The 12,030-nt window shown below is 45.4% G+C and overlaps 1 protein-coding gene across 3 annotated transcripts in view; it reads left to right on the top strand.

Moving 5' to 3' along the window:
- NCAN (neurocan) overlaps positions 1-12,030 on the top strand; it is a 359,920-nt gene that overhangs the window by 184,553 nt on the left and 163,337 nt on the right. For all 3 annotated transcript variants that reach the window (XM_085638464.1, XM_085638463.1, XM_085638465.1), the window contains exon 4: positions 5,113-5,287. In XM_085638464.1, coding sequence (XP_085494590.1) covers positions 5,113-5,287 — 175 coding nt within the window. The remainder of the gene's footprint in view (positions 1-5,112; positions 5,288-12,030) is intronic.

Here is a 12,030-nt window from a genome sequence, read left to right as displayed (position 1 = left end):
CTGGAAAAGCGCGCGGCCTGGGGAGTGATGACCACCCTTCCTTCTGAAGGCCCTGCCTGGGGGGGTCACAGTTTGCGCACCCCCGCAATCGATGACCGTGCCAAGGCCGGCCTGCTCGGAGGATCCTAGACCAGCTCATCCCTGAAGCGTTGACCTGCTGCCCATAGGTCTCTCTTCCCAGGGCGCCCTCGCTCACGTCTGGTCCCCAGCGGCTGCTACATCCCCCCCCCCCAGACACCTAATCCCAGATAGCATTACATTTTGGGGGCACCAGGAGATTAGTAACCGGATGAGTTGTGACAGCGAGAAGGGCCCCCAGCGCGGTTGGATGGGTGAATGAGCGAGCGGTGATGGACATGATCCGCAGGGCGTCCAATGGCCCAGTCCTGTCACACAATGATGTGATGAGATGTGATACCCTCCGTGCCCAGGGTGACACCGACACTCAGGGTCACAGCTGGGATTTCACCGCAGGTATCGCCTGCCCTCTGACAGCAACCCAATGCTCTGCTCAAAAGCCCCTAAAATGTTCTTCTTTAAACATTTCTTATCTTTCTTTGTATTACACACATCAAAATAAAGAGTACTTTAGTCCACTTGGCTTTTGACTAGGGAACATAGATAGTGGAACAAAAAATATTTTTAAAAAACACAACAAGTTCTCGGAGCGACCATCTGACAATGAACGCCCTGGTAATTGAAGAGTTTGGGGGGGTTTGTTGAGTGTGTCGCACTCCAACAAAGATTAGAATATTCTACTCTTTGGATGCTGTTGAGACTATATCTTAAAGGGGTCACGTACCTTACAGAAGAAAGGCCTCTTTACCCGCGCGACGTCACTCACAGTCACCGACAGTAGGCGTTCTAGAATACTCCTTTGTTTGATGACGTCTGGTTGGGTTTTGAGACCTATTGTGCATCCTTCAGCGGATGGCCCCTTTAACTCTAAAAACTCCAGTGAGTTCAAAGTAGGTCTGAGGCCCACGGCCTGAAGCTGTTTTGGCGAACCAGACCCTTCTTCAGTCCAAAGGTATCGATGGATGGCCCAAGCAGTGGTAGGAAGCCAGTTCATCTCCTGAGATAGTCTTTATTCAGGACTCTCCATTGGCGCGTCAAGAATCTTCACGCGGTTGAGTGTCAGCTGCTGCTCCGGTGACAGAGATCCTGTGTTGAACTGTCGTCACTCATCGGGTAAGTTATGGTGGATGCACAAACTTTGGTAAACGTCACAAGCAGTGTAGGATTATACTGCTGCGTCCTGAATCATGGTGAAGATGGGGTTTCCTCTACTGAAAGTGGTGACTCTGTAGTAGACCTCTGAAATGTACCTAAGACGCCGCGGATTCTTTGATCTTGGGCAGGCTGGTGAAGGCGCACTCGTTTCAGTCGCGGCACAACAATTATTCAACATACATTGAGGTCACTGCGGAAGCCTCTTTAGTAAGCGATCATGTTGGCAAACTGAAATTATAGGTAGGAAATACATACCACTATATATTTTGTAGAAGAGGTCAGCTTAGCAAGTTCATAGATTTTTGTACAAGTTTATAAATATGGCAGCCAATCAATTCAAACCATTTATTTAAAAAGTGGTAATAATAGCTTAGTAAGCAGGTGCAAAGACCAGTTTATAAAAATAAAGCCTGGATTACAACAATGAACCAAGAGATAGGCCGACTTGTTGAAAGGAGACCGGTGTGCCCTTAGAGTGGACCGTGGTCACTAAACCACCATCTTTGCACAGCTGCCCCCCGGAAGTGACCCTGAGAGCTGCTGATAGATGGCAGCAGTGCCCAGAGGTTGGTAGGCTGTTCTGTTGGGGCTGCGGTTTTGCCCTGTTGGCTTCCATTGATAATACCACGCTTCATCTCCCAGGCAGGCACGGTTCTTGATAATGCCCATCCCGTATGTTCCTGAGTGTGGCACCTGTGTCTGGTGTCCGCCTGGTCAATCATTACGAGACTTCTAAATTATAGGGACCGCGACACAATGCTCCGGATGGCCGGGTAGGGGCACGATTTGCAGAATTCAGGATCACCCATTTTGCTATTCCTAGACTTTATAGTTGCCGGCCAGGAGGTAAAAGATTCATCCATAGCATAAAGAAAATTTGCAGTCCATGAATGTGGAATACAGAGTGTCCTACCCAGCTCGTCTCGGGTTCACATGGAATGGGAAGTGACAGCAGCCGACGAGTACCTTGAAATGGCATTCTGCTCATTCTTGTACTGAGAGCAGGGCAGAGCAGAGTAGAGTGGAGAGGGATGGTCTACCCAGGCTGAAAAGGATTGAACCTGGTTCATGGACCGCGTCCTTTCCAGCTCGGTGCAATGTTGCACTGTCCATGACCTTAGAGACACGGCTAAGATTTGAGGACCATGTTCTAAGTGCTGTAGGTTGAGGTCACCAGAGTTCACTCCGGGTGGGACGGCATATCACATCCCCAGTTCGTTAGTCACATGTATAGAATCCACACTTGTGTGGTTGTCCAGCCTGGGCAATCGACGTTCACAGCCACCGAAGCAGCCTGCAAGTAGGCAGTGAGTACGGCATGCACTGCCCAAGGTGGGCTTCGCTTACGTCTCTTGTTAATGTGGGAAAGTTTTTGTGTTGTTGTGGAGAAGGATATAGTCTCCGCAATTTGGGGTTTGCAGTGAGGGTGGGGGAAGTTGAGCAGAATGTGATGAATGCTACTACTATGTCCACAGCGCCATCATTAGTCATGGTTAAGCGCTGGTGCGATTCAACAAGCACTACACTAGCTGGCCCGATAGTTAAAAAACAAAAAAACTACATTCATAAAAATAAGAGCGCATCCTACATTTACCAGTGCAGTTTCCACCTGGTGTTTGGGTCTGAATCCAGACTGGCGTATGTCCAGAATATTCAATGAACCTGTGTGTGCTTGGAATTGGTTGGTACCACTATAAGTAACAAGGGAACCCGATATAGGTAGCTTGTGGACCTCGGGTATTTATGTATTATAAAAGAACAAAGGTCCCTAGCTTAAGCATGAATAATGTAACTATTTCAACATAGACTTAGATAAGACCTATGTGCATTCATCCTGTGTCCAGCCGGACAGAGGAACATTTATTTTGAAATTTGCAAAAAGGTTTGAAACAAGATAAAGAGCACGAAAGCAATGAAACAAGGGCACAATCCTGTACCGTGTTTTAACAAAGGAAATGAGAAGAAGAAAAAAGTAGCAGGCAAAAACTTTGGGAGCAAACAGGGTGGCTTACAATACAATAAAGAACTCAAGTAAGCTCAGACCAACAGAAACCACAATACATTTTTACATTGGATACATTGTGGTACTGTCATGGAAAGTCGACGTTTCGATCCCTAGCTCCTAATACAGTGGGATCATCTTCAGGACTACAAATTACAAAATGTTGCCTGATATGAATTTATACGCCTGTTGGAATGAACAAGGGTGAAGAAGGAGATAAGAAAAAGTTCACCATTAAAATAGGGAAAGGAAACATGTCAGTATTCATAGGAATTGTACAAAAACAATTGTGAGGTCCTAGAATGACAACGTGCCACATGCACTGACTGTTGTTTAATTGACAGTGAGCAAGACAATGCACTTAGTGAACAAAAAGTGAGCGTTTGGCGATGGTTGAGGCGCGGAAGGATAAAAAGTTAGCTGGCCATGAATAGGTGAGAAATCCATGGTGAGAATATAGGACATATTTAGACGGTCCTGTGAGATAACGCGGTAGCGGTTGTGAGAGGATGAAGAGGGCGAGGGCGACGGCGTCCTTGTGAATTGCATGCCGGACCATTTGAAGTGATCGAATGTATTGAGTGCGAGGCGTTGCTTGGTGGCTAAACTTCAGTGAGGTAGTAGCGTACGATCTTGTGAAATAACGCGGTAGCAGTTGTGAGGGGGTGAATAGGGCGACGGCGTCCTTGTGGATTGCATGCCGGACCATTTTGGTGATCGAATGTATTGAGTGCGAAGCATTGCTTGGTGGCTAACCTTCAGTGAGGTAGTAGCGTACGATCTTGTGAAATAACGCGGTAGCAGTTGTGAGGGGGTGAATAGGGCGACGGCGTCCTTGTGGATTGCATGCCGGACCATTTTGGTGATCGAATGTATTGAGTGCGAAGCATTGCTTGGTGGCTAACCTTCAGTGAGGTAGTAGTGTATGAGGCGTCGTCGTGCTGGCGCTGGGCGTGAGCAGTGGTGCTCAATCTTCGAATGGCCAACGGATGGCACGATGGTGGGATTATCCTTAAAATAAGGAAGGAAGAATGGTTGACACACTAAATGGTGTGGTTATTGAACTAGTGAAAGGAGACTGAGTCTTCAATACCTTAAAAAGAGCAGATGGGACCGCTCGTAGTTGCGTCAGTAAGGTGTAGCAACCGGGCTGGATTCAAGGCAGGGAAGGATTATGCAACCACGGGGAGCCATTCTTTCTAGAATTTTTGAGTTCCAAAGGAAGCCTTTTGTGGGCTTTTAGTTGTTTGCTTCTGTAAGGAATTGGTTGTTTTTTATGAGCAGGGTGTGATGCCAGGGGTTCCAAGGACCACTGCTGATAAGTGTGGTCACATGTGTAGCCAGTGTGTCTCAGTGTGCCACTGCACTAATGAGGGAACAGGCTACAAGCACCTTTCCAGGTTCAAGGCCTGTAAGGAGCAGGGATCACATCTTCTGTTGTCGTCTGGTGAACGCAAACGTGTTGCTACTCTGAATGCAGGCGATAGAGCGGTGTCCTTTGGGCATGTAGTTCATATTGATGGCGGGTCCAGTTTTTACATCCATGGATTGGGTTTTACACTCTGGATTGATGGATAGTTTCACAACATTGAAAAGTTCTCTGACAGTTTACTATACCTCATATCTTATTAGAAAATAGTTCTATTTTGTGTTTAAAATGATCTGATAGTATTCTGTGCAAGTTTGTGGTGAAGTTAGGATTTTCTTTTGTTTCCAACAGGTTGCTTCTAGTTTGTGGCAATTATTTAGCTTTTTTTAGTTGGTCTATTTTCTACATTTGGTACAACTCTGCACCTCAAGTTTTATCTTCTGCTTCTATAAGATTTTGAATATAATGGATGGTCGATGTTATGGTAATGCTGACGTTTTCTCCCTAGGTCTGGTGTTCCACTATCGAGCCAGCAGCAACCGCTATGCCCTGTCTTTCCAAGAGGCGGAACAGGCGTGTCTTGAGAACTCTGCCGTCATCGCTTCCCCTGAGCAGCTACAAGCGGCCTTCGAAGATGGCTTTGACAACTGTGACGCGGGATGGTTATCGGACCAAACTGTGCGGTGAGCCCTGAGAATGCATGCGTGGTGAGGAAAAGGGGGAGTGGCTAAGAGAGGCGCTGCAACAATATATACTATGACAATCCAAAATGGCCACAAATGATGCACGTGCACCACCGATGGCCCCTTCTACAGTGTAATTTTTACGATTCAGGTTCCCTTTAGCTGGCAATGTCTTTAGGGAGGCAGGAGAAGGAGGCAGGTCTTAGATGCAGGTTGGAGGCAAAATGAGTAGAAGGGTCACAGGCTGGCCAGAACAAGGAGAGCTGCTCCAGATGATGGGGGAAGTGCAACGTCTGCAAGGCGTGAGATGTCAGTGGTGGTGTGATGAGAAACGTGGGTTGACCTGAGCAGAACACAGGGCGTAGCTGGGGAGAAGAGGGGTGGAACAAGGGGATACGTTGCTCCAGCAGCCATAGAGTTTTTCACACATAGCCGCTTACACCACGCTAGGGGGAGTTGCTGTGAGTGAAAATCCAGCTGCCGGGTTATCGTTGAAGATCTAAATGTGGGCGTCCTTCTTCCTCCAGAGGATGCGTAGTCAGAGCAGGACTAACGTCCTAACAATGAAAAATCCAGGAATTGTTCCGATGACACCTAACATGAACTTTCCTGGTCTCACCATCCAGTCACATCATGTCATGTAGATTTTTGGAGCACACCAACACCCTGGAGTGTGTTCTGGTGCTGAGCTGGTGTAAGTCAAACCCATTCCCTTTTTGAACATTGTTCTGAGGTCAGCTGAGACCTGGTTCACATTCAACAAAACCACAAAATAAATTCATACTGCTGGCACTGAATTCCATTGCAGGCTCGGTTCCCTTGCAAAGAAACCTGCTTCGTGAACACAATTTAATTTAGAAACCTGACAGCTGCATGCCTCTAGTAGCAGTCATAAAACGCAAACAGCCGTGGGCGGCCTCGGCAGAGCTTCAGTTTAAGGGTTTTACAAATTAGAAGTTCTTATTCCACGCCAGCACGCTCTGTGCATGCTGCGTGCCTGTCTCCAGCGGCCTGTTAAGCAGGACCAGCCACTGATCTCTTTGTTAGTCGTATTGGATTGGTTCTTTCAGTAGACCCATTGTTCCTGTGTGATACCTTATACTGCTAGTTCTAGCAGCACCACTGCTACTAGGGCTAGTAAATAATAAATGCATTCTAAATGGACCATGCTGTGTAAAATAAATGTGTACCAATAAAACATGTTATAGAAAACAATTATATTAATTACTTATATTTATTACCAGAGGACAAAGCTCAATTGTCACTTTATTACCATGTTACGTGCTAACCATCTTGAGAAATCTGTTGTTGATTACCATTATGGAAGGGGAGTATCACAACCCCTCATGAGTCATGCCCCCCCCCCCCAATCCTTTCAGGGTGGAGGAGCATGATTTTGTTGGTGTTTTTGGGGTTTTGCATGATAAATACAACACCCTTTCCAATGACTTATTTTAGTTGAATTTCAGGTTTTTTTTACACTTTTTTTTTATTTCTCTCCAAAGTAAAGAATAATGGCTTCCTTTAACAAACTGTGTACGCATGCCTGTTTGTATTTCTCATAATAAAAATCAAAGAGTTTGTAGGTCTTGACACAAACACGTGCCACGCATCTCATTAGACATTATTTTATCACCCATTAAAAATTTGATAAAGGCCAAGAGGCCCTTCTGGTTTTCAGGTCTGAGCCTTACCCATCACTCAGTCCACTGTACCAACTTGCAGGGTTTTCTTGACCAAATCATTTAATTTAATTTTATCCATGAGGCGCAGTCCCCGGCTAAACTTCGTCTTGGCACGAACCTGGTCACAGCGCACGAGAGCTAGGACAAGAATCTGCCTGGCGAGAAGGAAGGGTAAAACTGACTGGCTAAGAGCAGGACCTCAGTGTTGCAATATCTGGATGGGGTGATCCACTGGTCTTTGAGTCAGAACAGAAATCCTTCATTTAGCTATTACCCACGAGGGCCACCACCTGCGGTCAGAAGTAAGGTTGGATGAAACAATTAATCAAAACCCAAATCAGTCCAATCAACTGTGTCTGTTAGTTCACCTACAGAGCCAAACCGGGCGAAAAATCCACTCCACAGTCAAACTAGAGAAACAGATGGATTTCTAGCCCAACCTGACTCACCCATGTGAACCACAAACTGAAAAACATTTTTAGGTCTTGCCTGAGCCAGCGCATGCACTGCGCTGCGAGACATTTAGTAAGTGAGCTTTTCAAAGTGCTACCATGCGCTTTTGCTGGCCTCAAGCTTGTGGATATGCACGCGTGCACGCGCGCAGCCGCCATCTGGCTTCTTGTCATGGCTCATTAAGCCTAACTGCGCGTGAATCACTTGTATTTGAATGCTCCTCCACCCCCTTGCTCTCTGCTCTCACTACCCGCTCCATTCTCCCCCTCCCTCCCCATCAGCTTCATGGCAGACTCTACAAGGCTTATTTTAAATCGGACATTGATCACGCGCACAAAGTAAACATTACTGAAAACCTTACAAAATATTGATGAGCCCTGTGGAAATTTCATTTCAGTGTTAGCCAAGATCAGACTCTCACACTACACACATCTCTCACCAAACACAACACATGGGACATATTTAGGCAATAATACTAAACATCCTGCCATTTACTCTTATGGAAAACAACGTGCTCTCTCACCAAAGGCAGCCTCATCTGATAATTAAACAATTATTTCGTACTTAAACATACATTTCCGTCTTGTTATTATGAAATAAATTGAGTGCGTGCATTTAAAAAAATGAAACCATGTGCTATTTACCCGAAGACAGCCTCGGCCACCAGTTATACAATTTATTAAATTTCCTTTTTAGCTTTTAACTACTACAAACATCCTTTCCATTTTTTAAAATTTTACCCATATGTGAATCTTTATTGACGCCACATTTGCCTCTCCTAACGCTGGGACTAATATTTAGGAGGACCAAACCACAAACATTTCGGGACCCTTATAATTGCAGTGCCATGACGTCCTCATCTCCTCATTATACATGCTTTCGTGCTTAAACAAACATTTCCGTTTTGATATTATTAAATAAATACCACGGCGATCAGACAATGTCTACGAACATCAGAAACACATCCTGCTCATCTTGGCGCACATAATAACTTGAGACGCTTCGGCAATAAGGAACCCAGCAACAATTAGAATGAGGTTCTAATCGTGTTATTGTGTTACAAAAATTGTGTAGCTTGTAGCTTCACGTTGGTATGAAAACTCGCCTCTTCGAGAAACGCTACCTCGGGTAGGATGACTTCTCCTCCCTTCTACTAGCGCCACTTTGTCAGCCACAAACAGCACTCTCCTCCCCGCTTTACACCCCAGTGTCGCCGAGCTGGCCAGCTCTCCATTACTTGACAGCTAGGTTCACACAGACAAGCTACAACAAGGTGGTCTCAGATCGGACAACTAAAATGAGGCGTCTATAATTATAAATATGTGCCTTTGCTATTACCGTAGTGTTTACTGCTGTTTGTGTTCTCTGTATTTCGGGGTCGATGTCGGTGTTGGGTCCTGTGCGTGCTTCTGAGGTTCAGCTGTTGTTGACACTGTGTTCTTTTTGTCACTGTGACTCTGTGGCTGTTCGTCTCTTGAGTGGTCGTGTTCGCCTCCGTATTTGTGTGACCGCTCCTCTCTATGGCTGTGACTCTGCACTGCACCTGTGTGTGCTATCCAGTAACACACATCGTGTGCCTGCAGTTGTGTATCTTTTGTGCCTTGCGTGTCATGTGTGCGTTTGTGTGTCCCTGCTCAGCACACACGTGTGTGTACCTGCGATTCCCAGCGTGTTCTTGCTTATGCGTTGCTGCCATTTCCGGTGTGTAGCTGTGCTTCTGTGACGTCCCCATGGCATTTGTTTGTGTGTGTCAGTGATCCCCTGTATGTATGCGCAATGTGTTTTCATGACTCGCTGTGTGGGTTTCTGTGTCTGTGATTTCGTGTTTAGATTTGTTATTCTCTGTGTAGCAGCGTGTCTAATGTATCGCCCTGTGTGCATGTGTGTGTTTGCAGTTGTATGGCTGTGCCTTCCTGATTAATGCTAGCTGCCTGTCGTCCGGTGGTTTAATGCCACACCTCCTCCCTCGTGAAATACAATATTTGTGCGGCTCCTCAGAATGTCATGTTTTCACAATTATGCATACCATTGTCAGCTTTAATAACTCACAGACTCTGTCCTGTCACACTACAACCCCACGTTCGCAAGGTAGAGGGAAGCGCTTATGTCAACCGCACGCAAATGAGTTGGCAGAAATGCTTCTCTGTCCTTGCATAGGACCCAAGGAACAGTCTCTCTCTGTACATCAGCTCTATGCTAAATCACTAGCATGGAAAAAAGGCATTGGCAAGGCCAATAGGTCTGGCATTGGCTGCCAGCCTTTTGGCTTTGTTAATGATGTTTAGTTTTTGTTATGGTTTTTTAAAAACAATATTTTTGCAGAGCTGTTGGGCCCTCACAAATATTAAAAACAACACATTGGCTAAAAACAAACCTCGTTTATGGTCTAAAAAACACACACATTGCCATAGTAGTCCTTTGCACTGAAGGGAACTACTTTGAGTGTGTGGATGCGCTCTCGTGAAAGAGCAGAATGGCGTCACTCACAGTGGAGTTAGCCAGTGGCTGCAGTGGGCTGTCTTACTGCCCTGTGCTGTATGCTGTGTTGGGTGGAATTAAAATGTGAATGACACAACTGCCCAATGGATGAAAAGGGCTGACTGACATAGGACCACAGGAACGTGGACAACTGGAGTGGTTCAGCTATAGTCCCTCCAAGTGTCTAGTCTAGACATACAATTCGTATCCTTATTGTGTTGAGTGGACAATCTGGGGAATTAGGGTTTGGTTGTATATTAGGCTACCTGCATTAATTGCAGCTCCGATATCGTTTTCTGGCAATGTATATGTACATAAAAAGATTATGTCATCACTAATGTATATGTACCTTGCCACAGTGAACCACTGATATTCTTATATCCCAGTTGTTGGTGGCATCCGACATTCATCAGGGCATACCAGTGGTGTGGCACAGTCCGTGTACTGTGTACCGATAGGGGTAGCATCAGTGTCTCCCACACAAGTATGATTACAGAAGTTAAGTGGACTTTCCTTGTACCTTATAAGTGTTTAGCCATGCAACAGTTGATGTTGTTGCACCAAGGATATTGTGCTGCATAACTAAATACTTATAAGGTCCCAAAAGCGAGACCTATTGGCTATGCCAATGCTTGTTTATTGATGCTGTTGTTAGATTACCACATTAGGTTCACCTTTTTTGTCTGTTTAAGGTAGATGAGGATCTGGCAAAAAGGTGGAATTACTCTGTGATTCACATCCATAAACTGCATAAAAAGATTGCCCATCGGTTGTTCAGGGAATCTATTCAGTGATAAGAGTTTCTCCCCACTTGGGAAGTGTCGTTCTGTCAGGGACACGCAGATGCAAGCCACAAGTACTGCAAACTTTGAGGTCATTATTGGGGTCTGAGGAGCTTCATAAACAAATTGATATTCAGATTAGGAACTGCGGATGATCCGGCTCTGAATCAGATAGAAATGCCTTTTCCAAATCCAGCCAAGCGAGGAAGCCCATACTTTGAATACTCCTAGTTAAGAGAGAGAGTTCGACTGCCTTATCGAGGATTTGTGTTGAAAGAAACACTAGTGACTGAACATAGTCCATATGGCATGTCACTATCTCTGCCCCATACCTACCACCATTTCAGAGGCAACAACCTGCCTGAATTTCCCTATTGCCTCAGTTTGCCTTTGGTCCCCTCTCTATCCAAATGTACATGTCCATCCACTTTCATACAATGATGGCGACCCAGTAACATCGGAGGAGCTCCATCGCTTTAACACTGCTGGGAGATAGTGAGATGGATTCCTCTTGCCAAAGGTTTGGTTCAATCGCATTCACAAGTCCAGGAGATTCAAGAGATGTTGGGTGAGGGCCAATGTGTGAAGATTTATTCCATCGACGAGGAAATATTGAGGAGAATACCGGTGTCTATAGGTGTAGCTCTACGCAAGAGGTTGGGAGATGTTGAGATGAAGGCTAGTGTCTACAGGTGTAGCTCAATCCAAGAGCTCAAGAGATATTGAGAAGACCAATGTCTGCAGGTGTAACTCTATCCAAGAGGTCGAGAGATAATGGGATGAAGACCGGTGTCTATGGGTGTAGCTCCATCATCGAGGCACAGGGCTACTTAAATGAAGACCAGTGTACACAGGTTTCATTCCATCAACAAGGGCTAGGGATATTGTAGAGGTTGCCAATATATGAAGGTTTAGCTCTGTCACATCAGGAGGCAGAGAGATATTGAGGTGAAGAGAAAATGTGTAAAGATTTAGCTCCATCAGGCTGAGAGACATTGAACTAGAGTTTGATATATCACAGGATGAGCAATACTGAAATAAAGACCAATTTATGTAGGTTTCACTCTATTAATGATGTTGAAATTGAAGTAGAGACCAGTGTGTGAAGGTTTAGCTCTGGCACATCAAATGAAGCTGAGATATATTCAGATGAAGATCTGTGTATAGGCTTAGGTCAGGCAACAAGCATTGGCATAGCCAATAGGTCTCGCCTTTGGGACCTTATAAGTGTTTAGCCATGCAACAGTTGCATAACTAAACACTTAAAAGGTCCCAAAAGCGAGACCTATTGGCTATGCCAATGCTTGTTTTCACTGCTGCAATCTATTGAAGCCTCACGGAGAAT

This window comes from Triturus cristatus, chromosome 12, assembly GCF_964204655.1.
Source record: "Triturus cristatus chromosome 12, aTriCri1.1, whole genome shotgun sequence".
Taxonomy (NCBI): domain Eukaryota; kingdom Metazoa; phylum Chordata; class Amphibia; order Caudata; family Salamandridae; genus Triturus; species Triturus cristatus.
The sequence above is the reverse complement of the archived record's forward strand: the minus strand, read 5'-3'. Positions and strand labels throughout refer to the sequence as shown.